Genomic DNA, 17,620 nt, shown 5'->3' on the forward strand with positions numbered 1-17,620 from the left:
TGTTATATTTGTAGTGCGATATTATGACTACATTATTTGTACAGGAAGACGGCCATCTTGGTTAATGAAGGTGTTTAAATGTCATCTCGTACTGGGTCTTGTTCTCTGTGGGCCTGCATCATTCTGCAGTAGTGAAGGCCTACTCTATATCTGAGAGCATCACTCGTATGAGAGGGACATGACCTTCGAGGTGAATTAACTCTGCCGCAACCGCCTCAAAATATAGGTCACTGGTGACGACTGGTCCGTGTTCTTCAGGTCAGCCAATCCCACTGACATCCTCTCACCAGCAGATGGTGCTGCGGTGCACATTTGAGGATTTCAAAACGGACTTGAGTCAAAATCATTTAGTTTACTACTCTCAAGACGTTTAAATGATTCAGTTTCACTTGAAGTTAAATGTTCCACTTTACTACAGCTGGAGTTGAATGAATCACAGACTGCAGCAGAGTAGACTGTTTGCAATTTTTTTTCTTTTGTGTTTGTGTGTGTGTACTCTGAGTACTCTGTACACTGATTACACTGTCCACTCTGAGTATTGTGTACTCCCTAACCCTAACCCTAACCCTGTCCATGATTCATATTTTAATAAGCTGATTATTATTCATCACTGAGTGAGGTCATGGATCAGCCGCCTATAAGAGGTTAGTCTGGGAGGAGTATGAACTGAGAGGGGAACTGGTCCAACAGGAAGTAAACTAAGATACGTAGTCCACACTTATCCGTGATAGATCATAAATATGAATAACTTTGTATCTTATCAGTAGGTTGATTATTTTTTAAGGTTCCTGCTCCATAGGACATTGGGGATCAAACCCAGAACCTTCCAGCCTGGAGTCAGCTTAAAGGTACTCATGATAGTGACACAGCCAGGCTCAATGGAATGACATGGAGGAGACCACACATGGCTTTAAGTTTAACAATCATAGTTTATTTAACTACTTTAAGGTAAAGTTAGTTAAAGTGATGCATGTAAATCAGTAATGAGTGCTGTGTGTGGATGAGTGGAGAATGTGATGTATGTGCAAAGCAAGGCTAACCCAAAACCCTAAACAAACCATACATCAAAGGAGAGAGAGATCAAGTGGCTGACTCCTACAGTTTATATAGCTGAGGAGCTCAGCCCTCATGGGTGTTAGTCATTACACTGATCACTCAATCAGGAGGTGCCAGAGGGCTGTCCCACCCCTCTCTATGAGAACGGGGTTCACGACGCACCCGGAAATACAAATGTTACATGGGTGGAACCATAACCACATAACCAAAAAATAACCAAAAAAAAAACAAGCTTGGGATGCATAATCCTATCAACTCTTCTCCATACTGACCAACTCTTCTCCATACCGACCAACATTACTCACTGACAATTACAAGTTGTAATAGGTTTGTTGTTCCCAAGTGTGCGTTGCTCTCAGTTTGAAGAACGCTAACTGAAATCTAATTCATCTTACTCCCTGCCATCTTTGAGTCTAAACCGTTGTTAGCTTTGCTCCCCAAAGATTAATTTCGTTGTTAAAAAATATTGGTCTGCGAGTACAGCCGCTTCAAGAGTTTTAACTTTTCTCCAATTTATATAAGTAGCTATGAGGCTAGGAACAGACTGCTTAAAGGTTGGGTACGCGATTTGCGAAACGCCAGCAGATTTTGAAAATACACAACTCAAATGGTCCTACCCCCTCTCCTTCAACGCTGACTCTGACTCCACCCATTCCAAGTACCTGGACGCGCAATCATGCACGAGCGCGAACAGAGATGCGCGAGAGCGAGCCAGGCTAGGGTAGGTTTTCGTTTAACAACATGGCACTACATTCAGCTGTAAATTGCACCCAGTACCGCGGGAAGTAGGGGTTTTGGGGGTGCTGCAACACCCCCTGTCCGAGGCCCTGTCTTATCACAGAAAACTATAATTTCTAAAAACTCCGGCCAAAGTGGAGATTTCTGAAAACGCCGGTTATGTGTTGTCGTATCAACGGGGAGAAACGGGATTTTAGGTTCTGAAGCGTCACATTATGCACCAGGAAATGCTTAACGTCATGTGAGCGTCCGCTGTACCGTATTGGTCCGAATATAAACACAAACCCCATTGTAATAGGCCTACGACCTATATTTGGAAAAAAGATTTGAAGACCAGATCTTGATTTCATGAATAAATAAATTGTATTAATTGAAATAATATACGAAAATAAAAAGGCATAGAATAAAACACTGCATTGCCACTAAACAGTAGTGCAAATAGGCCGTACTGATGTGTACACCAAAGACTTCCTGACACTCCTCTGCCCCGCTGTGTTCGCTCTGGCTGTGGTCGCTCCGAACTGTTTCGGCCCGTGGCAAAGCGAGTCATCCTCGCTGCTGTCCAAGGCATGTTGAGACGCAGCATTTATTTAATGCTCATATGTCCTAGTGCTGAAAAAAGGTTATATGAAAAAGTGTGAGGGTAGCGGTGGTGCGCTAAACTTGTTCTGTGAGCAGCTGGATGTGAACCATGGTGTGAAGAAAGTGAACACAACGATCGATTTTCAACTGTGCGCGCATGCACTGGTGTAATTGAGCTGCGCTGCTATATATCTTTTTTATCAATGTGACGAGTTGCGAGTCTAGTGCAGGCCGGGTTTTTTTTCCCAGCACCCCCTGCTGAGAATACGTTCTCGCGGCTATGGTTGCACCAGATGTTATAAACATTAAACGGTCACATAAATCATTACTATTTTTAGAAAATGTATGTTTGTTTCATATAATTGTATTGGAAGTCCTGGTTTTCACTAGGGTTGCCGCGGTGTGGACATTTTCACACCGAGTAATACACTCGTCTCAACACCGGTATTACCGAGTATAAACGGTATAAACTTTGAAACTAGGTCAACCGCCACACAAGCATCGGTTTTTAGACCCTTCTCGTCCTTCAGTTGCCGCAAACGTTCAAAAGCAGCGCCTAGGATTATTCTTGATTTCAGTTTTTCTCTTTCAACGTTTTTATTATCAATTACTCTCTGAAAAAGAGTTTTCCTTCTCTTTGCTGGTGGTGGTGGTGGTGGTGGTGGTGGTGGTGGTGGGGATGGTGGCGTCTTGTCTGCCATGGAAATTGTCTTCTACTGCTAGGTCCAAATGTGGATTAACTAGTTCCAGTAGATACCGCAGGATAACAACAAACAGGAGCTTGCTCTGGGTCACGAGCTCTGGGTCACGAGTACTGCACGAAGGGGTCGCGCGCGGGGTGCGGGGGAGGGGGGGAGGGGGAGTGCAGTACGACCGTTTGATTGACGTACTTACTGTCCAATGAAACTCGGTGGCAATGGAAATGATTGGCTGGAGTTTTTCGAGCCCTGCCCGTTCCACAGATGATTGACAAGTTTAATTTTCATGTCAGTACTTCTAACTCAGTGGCTGTAAGCGGGTAATGATAAGGATTTCAAGTAATTTTGCAAAAATGGCCAAAAAAGCGAATCACCTACGCAACCTTTAAACTGTGCAATCACAACAAAGTTATACAGTTCTTCAAAGGAAACTGGATGCAGAACACCAACGACCAAAATGTGACACCAGCTCCCTTATAAACTCCCCATTAGTTTGCTCCTCCCCACTGCTGAAACAGTGGTGCTTGGTAAATCCTTACCTTCACCTGAAGCCAGAACCCTTTCTCCGATCAAAGTTGCCTTAATGATTCATTTTATGGCGTTCTTCAGACGAGTGGCTTTTATCTGAATCTTGAAATTATCAGCAATTCTCAAAAGCTGATCCTTAGTACAGCTATCAAGCAATGCCTCAGAAGGAGACCAAACAAATTACTCTAGTAAAGAAGCCATAGGATGCCAACAATCGCAACCTAGGCCAACCAAAAAGGTGCTTAGCAATATAAATAATACCTGAAAGGCACACTGGAGCTTCCCCGACCCTAGATAATCCCCAAAAGCTAACTATACAACTCATGACTAGTCCTTGTGTGATTACCGGCGGGGGGTATTACTCACTGTAAACCAGTGGGTCTGAAAAGGCCCTGCTATGCAGTTACCCTCAGAACACCCAAGACGTGATCCCGAGCATAGCTCTAACCGCTTTCACCACCACGTAAAACAAAAAGGATGCAAACAAACTTTCTATTAGAGCAAGTTGCTAAGCCTGCCAGGAAAAACTCCAGATATTCCCAAAGCAAAGAATCTATACCAAAATACCAGTATCTGTAGACGTACCCCAAACAAGTGCCCAACAGCATCCCCACATCTTTCCCCTTGTTGAGAATGAGAGGGTCTATGAATCTGCGTCTAGGGAAGACCACCCTGCCGCTCGTCGAAAATTAAAAGAGACAATGGCCCCCTGTGACCGGAAATACACAGCTCATATAAAAGCAGAGAATAAACACAGAGTGACCTTAGAAAACAATCTGTAGTTGTGTTTGTGTCCAGGTCTCCAGTCTACTATGGATGAGGAGAGAGAGGTTGGGGACGGGGGTCCTACCTCTAAGACCACTCTGTCTGGGGAACATGGCCGCTGGAGCGAAGCTAAGAGGTAAGAAGAGGATCTCTGTCTGTGACTGTTGTCCATCTCAGGGCTCAGCAGTGATACATCATGACTCCATCATTAGTCTGAGTAAAAGCTGTGTGTGTGTTGAAGCCCAGAGCAGCAGCAGAGAGCAGACTCCCCTGGACCCAGCAGTGTCTCCAGGAAGAGTGAATGGTTTATGGATAGAATGAAATACTTTGAACCAAGGTGAGAATCTATCAGAAATTATGAAAATGCAGCATCTATCAACCTCCATAAATCCTGTTTCTTGTTTTTCTAAGAGTCCAGCAGGAGAGAGCAGACTCACCTGGACCCAGCTGTGTCTCCAGGAAGAGTGACTGGCTTATGGAAAGAATTAAATTCTTTGAACCAAGGTGAGAATCTATCAGAAATTATGAAAATGCAGCATCTATCAACCTCAATGAATCCTGCTTCTGGTTTTTCTAGAAGAGTCCAGCAGGAGAGAGCAGACTCACCTGGACCCAGCTGTGTCTCCATGAAGAGTTACCACTCTATGGAAGAACCTTGGACATTTAAAGATGGAATTCAGTCTATTGAGAAGAGGTGAGGACTTAAAGAGTGACTGGTTGAGGCATCGATGAGGGTTTCTTCAGCGGGTCAGGCGGGTGAGATTATTTTTAGGTGGAAAAGGGCTGTTTTAGTGATGTGGTTGACATGGTGAATGAGAGGAGGGATAAGGCTGTTTTAGTGATGTGGTTAACATGGTGTGAATGAAAGGAGGGATAAGGCTGTTTTAGTGATGTGGTTGACATGGTGAATGAGGGGAGGGGTAAGGCTGTTTTAGTGATGTGGTTGACATGGTGAATGAGAGGAGGGATAAGGCTGTGTTAGTGATGTGGTTGACATGGTGACTGAGAGGAGGGGTAAGGCTGTTTTAGTGATGTGGTTGACATGGTGAATGAGGGGAGGGGTAAGGCTGTTTTAGTGATGTGGTTGACATGGTGAATGAGAGGAGGGATAAGGCTGTGTTAGTGATGTGGTTGACATGGTGACTGAGAGGAGGGGTAAGGCTGTTTTAGTGATGTGGTTGACATGGTGAATGAGGGGAGGGGTAAGGCTGTTTTAGTGATGTGGTTGACATGGTGAATGAGAGGAGGGATAAGGCTGTTTTAGTGATGTGGTTGACATGGTGAATGAGAGGAGGGGTAAGGCTGTTTAGTGATGTGGTTGACATGGTCCGATCCTGGTTATTGTTTTCTAGAAGAGTCCAGCAGCAAATAGCAGACTCTCCTGGACCCAGCTGTGTCTCCATGAAAAGTGACCACTCTATGGATCATCAGCCTTACTTTAAAGATGGACGCCCCTCCAGAGAGGAGAGGTAGGAGTTTTAGAGTTTTAAAAATGTTCTCTGCCGATGACAATGATGATGTTTACAAGTAAGGAAAATATAATTTCTCTCTCTCTCTCTCTCTCTCTCTCTCTCTCTCTCTCTCTCTCTCTCTCTCTCTCTCTGAATGAGAGGAGGGATAAGGCTGTTTTAGTGATGTGGTTGACATGGTGAATGAGAGGAGGGGTAAGGCTGTTTAGTGATGTGGTTGACATGGTGAATGAGAGGAGGGATAAGGCTGTTTTAGTGATGTGGTTGACATGGTGAATGAGAGGAGGGATAAGGCTGTTTTAGTGATGTGGTTGACATGGTGAATGAGAGGAGGGGTAAGGCTGTTTAGTGATGTGGTTGACATGGTGAATGAGAGGAGGGGTAAGGCTGTTTAGTGATGTGGTTGACATGGTGAATGAGAGGAGGGATAAGGCTGTTTTAGTGATGTGGTTGACATGGTGACTGAGAGGAGGGATAAGGCTTCTTGAAATCCACACAGAAGCGCAGCCCCCCGTCCTTCTTTGGGACGAGCACCACGGGGCTGCACCATTCGCTTCATGATGGCACGATAACGCCCATCTCCAACATTGACTGGACCTCCTGCTTCAATGCAGGAATCAGCCTTGCAGGGGCCCTCAGTGAAGTCTGGCGGATTGGCCCTGGAGACGTCAGCTTAATGCTGTGGTGTATCAATGTCGTCCGTCCGGGCTCCTCCCGGAACAGACCCCCAGGGACAACCTGCAGGAGCTCCCTCTGCCGCTGGTTGGAAAGGTGCTCTACAGAGGGACGTGAGGCCTCGCCTCCGGAGGTGGGGAAGTACTGCTCCTTCAGTTCCTCCTCCTCGTCCACTCTGCGGGCCCACATCAGGTCGCTGGTGGCTCCCGGTCTGGATATCCACTCCTTGAGCAGGTTAATGTGGAACACCTGCTTCGGCTTCCGTCGATCCGGCATGGCGACCTCATAGGTCACCGGGCCCATCTTGCGCAACACTTCAAAGGGACCCTGCCACTTAGCGAGCAGGCTGCTCTCTGAAGAAGGGAGCAGTAGGAGCACCTTTTGGCCTGGGTTGAAGGTACGACTGCGAGCGGTCCTGTCGTACCAGGTCTTTTGGCTCGCCTGGGCCTGCGCCAGGTTGTCGTGGGCCAGACTGCTCAGCTCCTCCAACTTGTCTCTCACTTTGAGTACGTAGTCCACGATGTTGGTCGGTGGCTGAGGACTCTCTCCCATCCAGGCCTCTCTCAGGATATCCAGGGGTCCCCTCACCTGACGTCCGTAGAGCAGCTCGAAGGGAGAGTAGCCGGTGGACGCTTGCGGGACTTCTCTGTAGGCAAAGAGAAGATAGGGCAGCCACTGGTCCCAATTATCTCCCGTGTCGTTCACATATTTCCGCAACATTGCCTTGAGCGTTTGGTTGAAGCGCTCAACCATTCCGTCAGTCTGAGGGTGGTAGGGCGTAGTTCTAATGCCCCTGATCCCTAACAGTGAGTACACTTGCTTCATGAACCCAGAATTGAAGTTGGTGCCCTGATCTGTTATGATCTCTCTAGGGATCCCCACCCGTGAAAATAGCAGCATTAGACTATTCGCTACTGGTCTAGACTTGGTGTTTCTCAAGGGGAAAGCCTCAGGATAGCGAGTAGCATAGTCGCATATTACCAAGATGTACCTGTGGCCAGCCCTACTCCTGTCAAGGGGGCCTACAACATCCATAGCAATCCTAGTGAAGGGGACATCGATGATGGGGAGGCTAATTAGGGGTGCCTTCATGCCTCTTTTTGAACGGGAAGTGAGCTGGCAGGTCGGGCAGGATTTACAAAAAGCTACAACCTCCTGGTATACACCAGGCCAATAAAACCGGGTAGCAATCCTGTCCAGGGTTTTCTGTTGCCCTAAGTGGCCTGACCAGGGAATACTGCGAGCTAGGTTCAGTACCTTTGCACGCAGTAGCTTAGGAACTACCAGTTGCTCTCCCTCAGCACTTACACGCATCAGCCTTCCCTCTCTCAACACAAAGCACTCTTTTCCACACACTGCCGCCCTAGAAACATCCTCCTCGTTCCTCTATCTCTTGAAGTGGGCACTCAATGTGGCGTCATCTCTCTGCACCTGCCCAAAGTCCGTAACCTCCACCACACTCACATCTAGTGGTGGTAGGGGTAGCTGCTCCTGTACTGGAGTTCCTAAAACTTTTTCCCTCCTCCTAACTGACTTGGGTTTCCTATCCTTCCCCCCTGAGCAACCTACAGGAAAAGGTAACTCCTGCCACGAAGCTGCATCCGTGGCGTTAGCCTTAGCTTGAGCTCTAGTTACCACACAACTGCTCGCTTGGGGTAAGTGACGCTGCAATAACTCTGCCAACACAGGCACGTCCTGTCCTAGCACCACAGGGTAAGGACAGTTATCCATCATGCCGACATTCAGTAAGTAAGACTGACCTTCAATCTCCACCTGTATGTCAGCTAGGGATGGGCGATATGGCCTAAATCCATATTGCGATAGACATTGCAACCTATTGCGATAACGATATATATCACGATATATAAATCATAATAGAACCATTTCAGAACAGGTTACATAGACTAAGGAAAGCCAAACTGCTAAATGTATAAAACAAAAGAAAGAAACATAGTATGTCGTTTTGAGAACATTTATTGTGCAAAACTGTAATCATACAACATAATGTTGTAGCTGCAGAGACTTTAACAAAGAAAAAAATCGTCTGTGTAATGACGTATACTTCTCTTAATTAAATTAAAACTGGTGGTGTCTTGTTAATAAAGAAACGGATACTGTAAATTAGGGAAATACGTCCAGTATTAGGCATGGCTATTTTAAATAAAGAAAAATCTTCCAAGTGTGCACAGATACTTGCTATTAAAACATAAAAGTGCAGTGAACGCATACAATTTTAAAATGAACATGAAATGAGCGCAATCACCACCTCCTCCGTTTCGCTTTCAGCCATATTTGCTTAGATGACAATGATGCGTTGAAGCCGGTTGCAGCTCATGGCTCTTTAAATTTCGCGGGTCGCGGATGATGCGTTGCAGCCGGTTGCAGCTCGTGGCTCTTTAAATTTCGCGGGTTGCGGATGATGCGTTGCAGCCGGTTGCAGCTCGTGGCTCTTTACATTTTGCGGGTCTCGGACGATGCGTTGCAGCCGGTTGCAGCTCGTGGCTCTTTACATTTTGCGGGTCGCGGATGATGCAATGCAGCTGGTTGCAGCTCGTGGCTCTTTTTCAATTTCGCGGACGATGCGTTGCAGACGGTTGCAGCTCGTAGCTCTATCCATGACCCGCTCTTTATATTTTGCGGGTCATGATAGATCGCGTCAAACATGCATTATCGCGATAGAGCAATATAACTAAAATCTCTATCGTAGGCCATTTTTTATCGTTTATATCGTATATCGTTTATATCGCGCATTCCTAATGTCAGCTGTCTGGTGCTCACTCTCGTCACCGTGTATACAACGTACCTTGACGCTCCCCAGTCCCACTAACCCCTCTGTACCCAGACATGCCCTTCGGACAAATGTCTGGCTACTGCCTGAATCTATTAGGGCTTTCCAGACCTTCCCCCTGATTCTGACGGGCACTATAGCATCCCTAGAGCTAGGGGTTGCCCTAGTAGAACCATTGCATGGGGTGTAACATAATCTGGCATCTCTAGTGGGCGCTAAAGGGCACTCTGGTTTGATATGGCCAGGCTGTCTGCAGTTATGGCAGATTATTTTATACCTAGGCTTACTGGTCTGATTGGGCTGCTGGGGCTTACTATTAGGGCTACTAAGTCCCCTGAACTCACGACCACCACCCCCAGACTTACCAGACGGCTTCCGGTCAAAGTCCCGCTGGGCGTCTTGGCTGCGTCGGTTCATTGTCTCTTGGTTCCCGCCTTGGTAACCTTTCCTGTGTCGGCGGGCAGCGATGAAAGCCTCCGCCAGTTCAGCGGCTTGCTTCGAGGACTGTGGGTTATGTTCTTTAACCCACACCCTCAGTTCCGGGCTCCGTATGCGGAGAAACTGCTCCAGAATGATTATATCTCCGATCTGCTCTTTAGTCTTCTCCGCGGGGCAAATCCACTTTTGGTAGAGGTCGGTGAGTCTTGATTGAAGTTCCCCCGCCGTCTCATCCTCCAGGAAGCCCATGGAGCGGAACCTGTGACGATAGGCCTCTGGGTCAATTTCATACTTTGTCAAGATGGCTTGTTTCACCTTGGCATAGTCTCTGGTGTCCAGTATGTCCATTGCCACATAAGCAGCACGGGCCTTCCCTGACAACAGGGGTACAAGATACAGTGCCCAACTTTCCACTGGCCAAACGTGGTTAAATAATGTTCAATGTCCTCATCTTCCGCGTATGGGGTCATCTTCGGTGGACTCCATCTGAACGGCGCCAGAGGGAGATAGGGCCTTGGAGTATCCGAGAGAGGGCTGGATGAACATGACCTTACGTCCGGCCGGGGTATGCTGCTGGCGGGACGCGACGTCCTCGGCGATGAGCCCGGATGAGGATTTTGCAACGGAGCAAAGTCGGGCGCGCGGTGTGCGTCTTCCTCTTCTTCTCGGGACCGACGATCCTGGCTTCCGGTGCCCACCAGTGTTTGCAGTTGTTGGAACTGGTGCTCTAGTGATCGCCATCTTTGATTCTGTAGCTGCGCCTCCCGCTCCTGTCGCTCCTCCCTGGTTTGCTGGGCCTGGAAGAAGGATCTTATTGCAGACTCGATCCGGCATATTCGGTCCTCTGGGGGGGCTGAATGTGGCCTGGGCTGGGTGTCCCCAACCGAAGCTGAAGAGGGCGCCGACGGGGCGGCTGACGTTGCAACCGTGTTGGTTGCTCTCTGCGCCGTAGCAGAGCCTTTCCGCGTCCGTTGGGACATTCTGCGCTTGAGTGCCGACTCTAGCGGACCACTGGATCCCACCACTGCCACCAAATGTCAAGGGGTAGAATGTTGAGCGGTCTTACGATCAGCACAAAAGGCAGTGGTGTAGCAAAAAATACTTTTATTTACATTTTCAGCATATACAGAGAGCATGGCCTAGCTTCTGCCTTCTAGCTTCCCCCCCTCAGGACTGACACGGCTCCCTTATATGGGCTGACCCGAGATTGGTGCATACCAATCCCTCAAATAACAGCAGGGGTGTTTACATATCAAATCAACAAAATATGCTTCAAAACTGGTCAAAACAAACGTATCTTAAATGAATTAAACTACAACACCTTAATTAATATTCGTGCGTCTATACCCGCCACTACTTACAAATTATATAATCCAATAAAGATAATTGATTTGGCGGAGACGCAACGGCGTCACTCGCACACGCCCCGCACCATATAGCTGTCCCCAGTCGGGCGCGCGCTTCCTAGAAGCCGCAGGGATCGCACAGCTGACCACGGCGGTGAGCAGTTCTACTTTTTACCACTCCATACACAAACCCGCCCCACGATCGCATCATACACCAAACAATATGCAGACACTATGCAGAAACATGATTACGGGTTAATCTTGCACGTCAGATAAATGCCTGGTGCGGCCTCAATACGGACGCGTGGGGACGCGCCAATAGCCGCGTCATCACACATGGTGAATGAGAGGAGGGGTAAGGCTGTTTTAGTGATGTGGTTGACATGGTGACTGAGAGGAGGGATAAGGCTGTTTTAGTGATGTGGTTGACATGGTGTGAATGAGAGGAGGGGTAAGGCTGTTTTAGTGATGTGGTTGACATGGTGAATGAGAGGAGGGATAAGGCTGTTTTAGTGATGTGGTTGACATGGTGAATGAGGGGAGGGGTAAGGCTGTTTTAGTGATGTGGTTGACATGGTGAATGAGAGGAGGGGTAAGGCTGTTTAGTGATGTGGTTGACATGGTCTGATCCTGGTTCTTGTTTTCTAGAAGAGTCCAGCAGCAAAGAGCAGACTCCCCTGGACCCAGCTGTGTCTCCATGAAAAGTGACCACTCTATGGATCATCAGCCTTACTTTAAAGATGGACGCCCCTCCAGAGTGGAGAGGTAGGAGTTTTAGATAGACAATGAAAAAATGTTCTCTACCGATGACAATGATGATGTTTATAAGTAAGGAAAATATAATCTCTCTCTCTCTCTCTCTCTCTCTCTCTCTCTCTCTCTCTCTCTCTCTCTCTCTCTCTCTCTCTCTCTCTCTCTCTCCCTCCCTCCCTCTCCCCCTCCCTCCCTCCCTCCCTCCCTCCCTCCCTCCCTCCCTCTTGGTTGTTTACAGTGTGTGTGTTTATGTTTACTGTGTGTGTGTGTGTGTGTGTGTGTGTGTGTGTTCTCCACAGGCAACCCCACCAGTGGTCAAAGGTTACCAGTGCTCAGTCTGTACAGCAGCATCAAACAGAGCTGATCAAGGTGTGTAAATGTCCACCAAGACATCTGACTTTGCGGTGGAAAATAACCGAGTTCGAACACTTCGACTAACTAAGAGAGCAAAAGAAATCGAGGGGTCCGGAGCACAGCACGCATTGACCCATTGCTTCTGGGGGGGATTCTAATTTACGCTCTGACCCCAGACTCACCGTGTCAAGCCCTGGATTAGAATCCAGAGGTGTTTCAGATGTTTTCTATCATTCGATATTTAGGCCTAATAATAATCATGGTTTACTTTCTTCCATAACTTCAGCTCTACATGAACATGAAAAAGCATCTCTTGTGGAGCTCATAGTCTCCAGGCTTCCCTCTTTAGACCAGCTGACGTGAATCCAGGACAGGTGCTTCTGATGTCCTCAGTGAGTTCAGAGTAAAGTTCTCCTTGATGTTTGTTCTGTTCCAGAGGGCTGAGGAGAACGCACACGCTTTCCTAGACAAGGAGCTGAAGAAGCTCTGGAGGGTTATCTACCCAGATTACCAACAATGCTCAGAGGGTCAGAGAGTGTTGGAGGAGGAGGAGGATGGTAAGAACGAGGAGCAGAGGAGGCGCGCCGTAAAGGGAGTGGTGGACATCACAAAGCTCTGCCTGATGGAGATGAACCAGGAGGAACTGGCAGAAACACTGTGGAGAAGTAAGAAAATCTTATTTTGAAGACAGAGGAGACCATTATATGAATGCCCTTCATTATATGAAGGGCAGAAGATAGTCTTATCTTGAAAACTGAGAGGAACCACTAATTTCTAGTATTGTTCTGTTCATACTAATTGACATCATGTGACTTTTCAAAATTATTATTTTTTTTATAAAGAAGGCTCTAAAGTTTTAGGGATCCACTTGAAGACTGCTAAGTAGACCCGGTTCATCTCAGAGGGCTGTCAGGAGGTGGAATGAGGGTCGCGTGGATTTCCCTCGGAATGTGGTCCTTCATTAACTCTGCTTTTTCCCATACTGAACACAGACATTTAGGCAAGATAATGCTTTTACTTTAGAGATGCAGGACTATCTTGTGATATCAGCATAGCAAGCCACTTTCCATTATCATTTTAACTATCATGAGACCAATCAAATTGCTATGGAAATGTCTAAATAATCCTAAACATTTTGATCAGTAACATGCAGTCCTTGTCATGACCAGCTTCTCCGACCACAAGTAATGAAGCCCCTAAATATCATGAGGTTGATCATTGAACAAATAATATTGACATGTTTGCACTGAGTTCAACATCCGCTAACAGGTGCCTCCTGTTTTTTCGTTTAGGATCTGCTGCTGTCGATTGCCAAAATAAAATGAAGTCTCATTTGAGGGAGAAGTTCAGTCGTGTGTTTGAGGGATTTGCTGAAGCAGGACAGCCAACAGGCCTGAATGACTTCTACACAGAGATCTTCATCACAGAGAGAGGCAGTGGAGATGTCAACAAGGAACATGAGGTCAGACTGATTGAAACAGCTTCCAGGACACCAGCCAAGGAGGAAACACCAATCAAATGTGATGACATCTTTAAACCCTTAACTGGACAAAAACAACCAATCAGAACAATAATGACAACTGGAGTGGCCGGCATTGGTAAAACCATCTTAACACGCAAGTTCACTCTGGACTGGGCTGAGGGCAAAGCCAACCAGGACATACACTTCACATTTCTCTTAACTTTCAGAGAGCTGAATTTACTAAAAGGGAAAGAGTTTAGCTTGGTGGAACTTCTTCATCAGTTCTTTATTGAGACCAAAGAAGCCGGAATCTGCAGATTTGACGTGTTCCAAGTTGTCTTCATCTTGGATGGTATGGATGAGTGTCGACTTCCTCTTGACTTCCAGAACAACCCGATCTGGATTGATGTCAAAGAGCCGTCCTCGGTGGACGTGCTGCTGACAAACCTCATCAGGGGCAACCTGCTTCCCTCCGCTCACATCTGGATAACCACACGCCCTGCGGCAGCCAATCAGGTCCCTGCTGAGTGTGTTGACCAGGTGACGGAGGTGAGAGGGTTCACCGACCCACAGAAGGAGGAGTACTTCAGGAAAAGATTCAGAGAGGTGACACTGGCCAGCACAATCATCTCCCACGTCAAGGAATCACGAAGTCTCCACATCATGTGTCACATCCCAGTCTTCTGTTGGATCACTGCTACAGTTCTGGAGGACATCTTCAAAAAATCCCAGATAGCAGAGGTGCCCAAGACCGTGACTCAGATGTACAGCCACTTCCTGAGGGTTCAGTCCGTACATGGAGGCAGGAAGTACCATGGGAGAGCTGAAACAGATCCATACTGGGGTCCAGAGAACAGGAAGATTATTGTTTCTTTGGGAAAACTGGCTTTTAATCAGCTTGAGAAAGGCCACCTGATCTTCTACGAGGCAGACCTGGCAGAGTGTGACATCAATATCCGAGCAGCCTCAGTGTACTCAGGATTATTCACTGAGATCTTTAAAGAGGAGCGTGGGCTGTACCAGGACAAGGTGTTCTGCTTTGTCCATCTGAGCATCCAGGAGTTTCTGGCTGCCCTTTTTGTCTTTATGTCCTTCATCAACAATGGGGCCAATCTGCTCTCAGGACAACGAAAATCCCTGAGGTCTATTCTTGTTTGTAACAAACAAACAGAAAAAAGGAAGCTCAAACTCTACCAGAGTGCTGTGGACAAGTCCTTACAGAGTGTGAACGGACACCTGGACTTGTTCCTCCGCTTCCTCCTGGGCCTCTCTCTGGAGACCAATCAGATTCTCCTACGAGGTCTGCTTGGAGAGACAGGAAAAGTTCATGTAAGCTCATGTACCAATGAGGAAACTGCGTCTTACATCAAGGAGAAGATAGGTGGAAATCTCTCCTCAGAGAGAAGTATCAATCTGTTCTACTGCTTGAATGAGCTAAATGACCGTTCTCTAGTGAAGGAGATCCAACAGTCCCTGACATCAGGAAGTCTCTCCGGAGAATCTCTCTCCCCTGCTCAGTGGTCAGCTCTGGCCTTCATCCTACTGACATCAGAAGAGGAGATGGACGTGTTTGACCTGAAGAAATACTCTGCTTCAGAGGAGGGTCTTCTGAGGCTGCTGCCAGTGGTCAAAGCCTCCAAAACATCTCTGTAGGTTCACTAATAACATGTATTACAATACATACTACACAATAAAAATAAAACTGTAATACAAGGTTAAAATAATATGCAAAAGATCTCTGTAGGTTTATAACAACATGTGTTACTATTCTACTCATAACATAATTGACATACTAGTTATAATGATAATCAAAACATCTATGTAGGTGTCCTATTGACGCATAATGTATTACAGTACACTTTAGAGAATATTCAGAACAATAGAATATAGAATATTTAAAAAACATTTTCAATCTCAACTAAACAACTATTTAACATTTTACATTGAATATATAATGAACATTTATGCATCTAATTATTTTGTAATTTTTGGTAAACTAATAACAATCTTTGTTATGTAGCAACTTAGATTTCTGTTATTTTCATCACAGTTCCTGACATGTTCCTGACATCTCTTGTGTGTATTTTGTGTAAAGCCTAAATGGCTGTAATCTGTCAGAGAGATGCTGTGAAGCTCTGGCCTCAGTTCTCAGCTCCAACTCCTCTAGTCTGAGAGAGCTGGACCTGAGTAACAATGATCTGCAGGATTCAGGAGTGAAGCTGCTCTTTGCTGGACTGGGGAGTCCACACTGTACACTGGAAACTCTCAGGTCAGTTTTAATCAATCTGCAAACAGTTACACCACAAGTTCCATATCAGAGTGCAGTTATATAATTAAGCAATGTCTCACGACAGGCTGTGGTATGTGCTCATTATACCACTGTTAAGGGGCGTTGTTCGGCCCGACGCTGTGCGGAGGGCCGGCGACCCCCTTCACAGTGGTATAATGAGCACATACCACGGACTGAAGTGAGCTATTGCTTTTATACAACGGTTACTATTATGGCAAAACGAAAGTCATAGACACACTACATTTAAAAAGAAACCAAGAAAGTCAAAATAGCTGTTTTTTTAAAGAATACAAAAAAGAGGTCCCTCCTGGCTGCCTTCAAAATGCACGACGGTCGCTATGCAACACACTTAAGCGTCCCTCCGAGAGTAGGCTCGGCTAGAGCGGTTCGCCGGCAATTTATCCTATTGAGCAGTTCCCTCGCCGTGTGCCTAAACTTTCTTTAGTCTCTCCATCGCCTTGCTCACTCCCGGAGTAACAACATTTACACCCTCTCCATCATTCAACATATTTTTAGGCTACTACCAACAACTGCTGCTTTGTAATCGTTTCTACTTCAAGGCGCGGAGTGATATGCAAACTTTCACAAAATGATTGGGCGTCATAGCAGTTATGTATACGCTCATTATCCTCTTAAGCCCCATTCGCCCACCGGTGGGCGATTTTGGTTTGTTGACGATATGTTTCCACTACGGAGCGACATAACCCGCTTCAACTTTCATCATTACAGACATTCTATACGTCGTTAGAAAGGGTAGAATCTCCACAATTTATCCATCCGGTTGTTTTTTCTATAAATCATGAGCACAAAACCATCAATCATTGATATTTACCAGCATGGTAAACCGTAAATGCCAAAAAACAGAGCGACTCCCTACCTTTGAAGCAATCTGAGAACCGTAATATGTGTCCATTCCTCAATTATTTATATTCCAATTGTCCGTGAGAATCCACTGATCAAAAGCATCCAAATGGTTTTTCATAAAATTATTCCAGCTTGTGAATATCGTCGTGTAAAGTCCATTTGTTTACCATCTCCAAACTTTGTTTGTCAACTAACATCCAGACGTTCGCACTCGTATCGATATTTTCTCTACCGCCAGTATGGAGTTGTTGGGTATGCTTGTTTTCATCACTTTGCTGGCTACAGAATAAAAGTGTCCCCGTCTTTTTCTGTTCAGTTTTCACCCCGGTACAGCCCGTGAAGTAGATGGAGCGCTCCCAGTTCGAAGGGCCAATGGGCTTTGTTTACTTTGTTACGCGGCTTTAGTATAGGGACACCGTATTGGCTATTGATATATCAATCACTTGGGCTTCTAGCCAATGAGTTTACCTTTCCAACGCTGCCAGGCGTGTCCAGGTGTGATACGTATGAGCCGAGATATAAAGCTGCGTCAACACTGCGTCAAGCTAGCAATACAATCATTCTGTTTATGTACAGTGTCTCATCACATGACAATATCTCAATATGGCCATATCAAATGAATGTGTGAAAAAATTATGTTTTGAATCACGGAGAAAGGTTTTATAGTCACCAAAATGCTTCAGTAATGTTTCCAGTGTCACAGAAGTGAGTAAATGCATTTGGCACAATTTGGCCGCCATTTGGAGACATTTTGGAGAGGTTTGTGCCGCCAGTGACAACACACCATAGAAACTCCATTAACTCCCAAAGGTTT

The 17,620-nt window shown here is 46.3% G+C and overlaps 1 protein-coding gene across 1 annotated transcript in view; it reads left to right on the forward strand.

Annotated features, from left to right (window-relative positions):
* The first annotated feature begins 4,430 nt into the window (after positions 1-4,430).
* Positions 4,431-17,620, forward strand: part of LOC132456540 (NACHT, LRR and PYD domains-containing protein 3-like) — a 54,175-nt gene continuing 40,985 nt past the window's right edge. Inside the window, exons 1-8 of the mRNA XM_060050922.1 lie at positions 4,431-4,704; positions 4,779-4,871; positions 4,945-5,061; positions 11,732-11,848; positions 12,136-12,205; positions 12,627-12,855; positions 13,483-15,301; positions 15,748-15,921. Coding sequence (XP_059906905.1) covers positions 4,676-4,704; positions 4,779-4,871; positions 4,945-5,061; positions 11,732-11,848; positions 12,136-12,205; positions 12,627-12,855; positions 13,483-15,301; positions 15,748-15,921 — 2,648 coding nt within the window. The 5' untranslated portion in view covers positions 4,431-4,675. The remainder of the gene's footprint in view (positions 4,705-4,778; positions 4,872-4,944; positions 5,062-11,731; positions 11,849-12,135; positions 12,206-12,626; positions 12,856-13,482; positions 15,302-15,747; positions 15,922-17,620) is intronic.

Source organism: Gadus macrocephalus, chromosome 4 (assembly GCF_031168955.1).
Source record: "Gadus macrocephalus chromosome 4, ASM3116895v1".
NCBI lineage: Eukaryota > Metazoa > Chordata > Actinopteri > Gadiformes > Gadidae > Gadus > Gadus macrocephalus.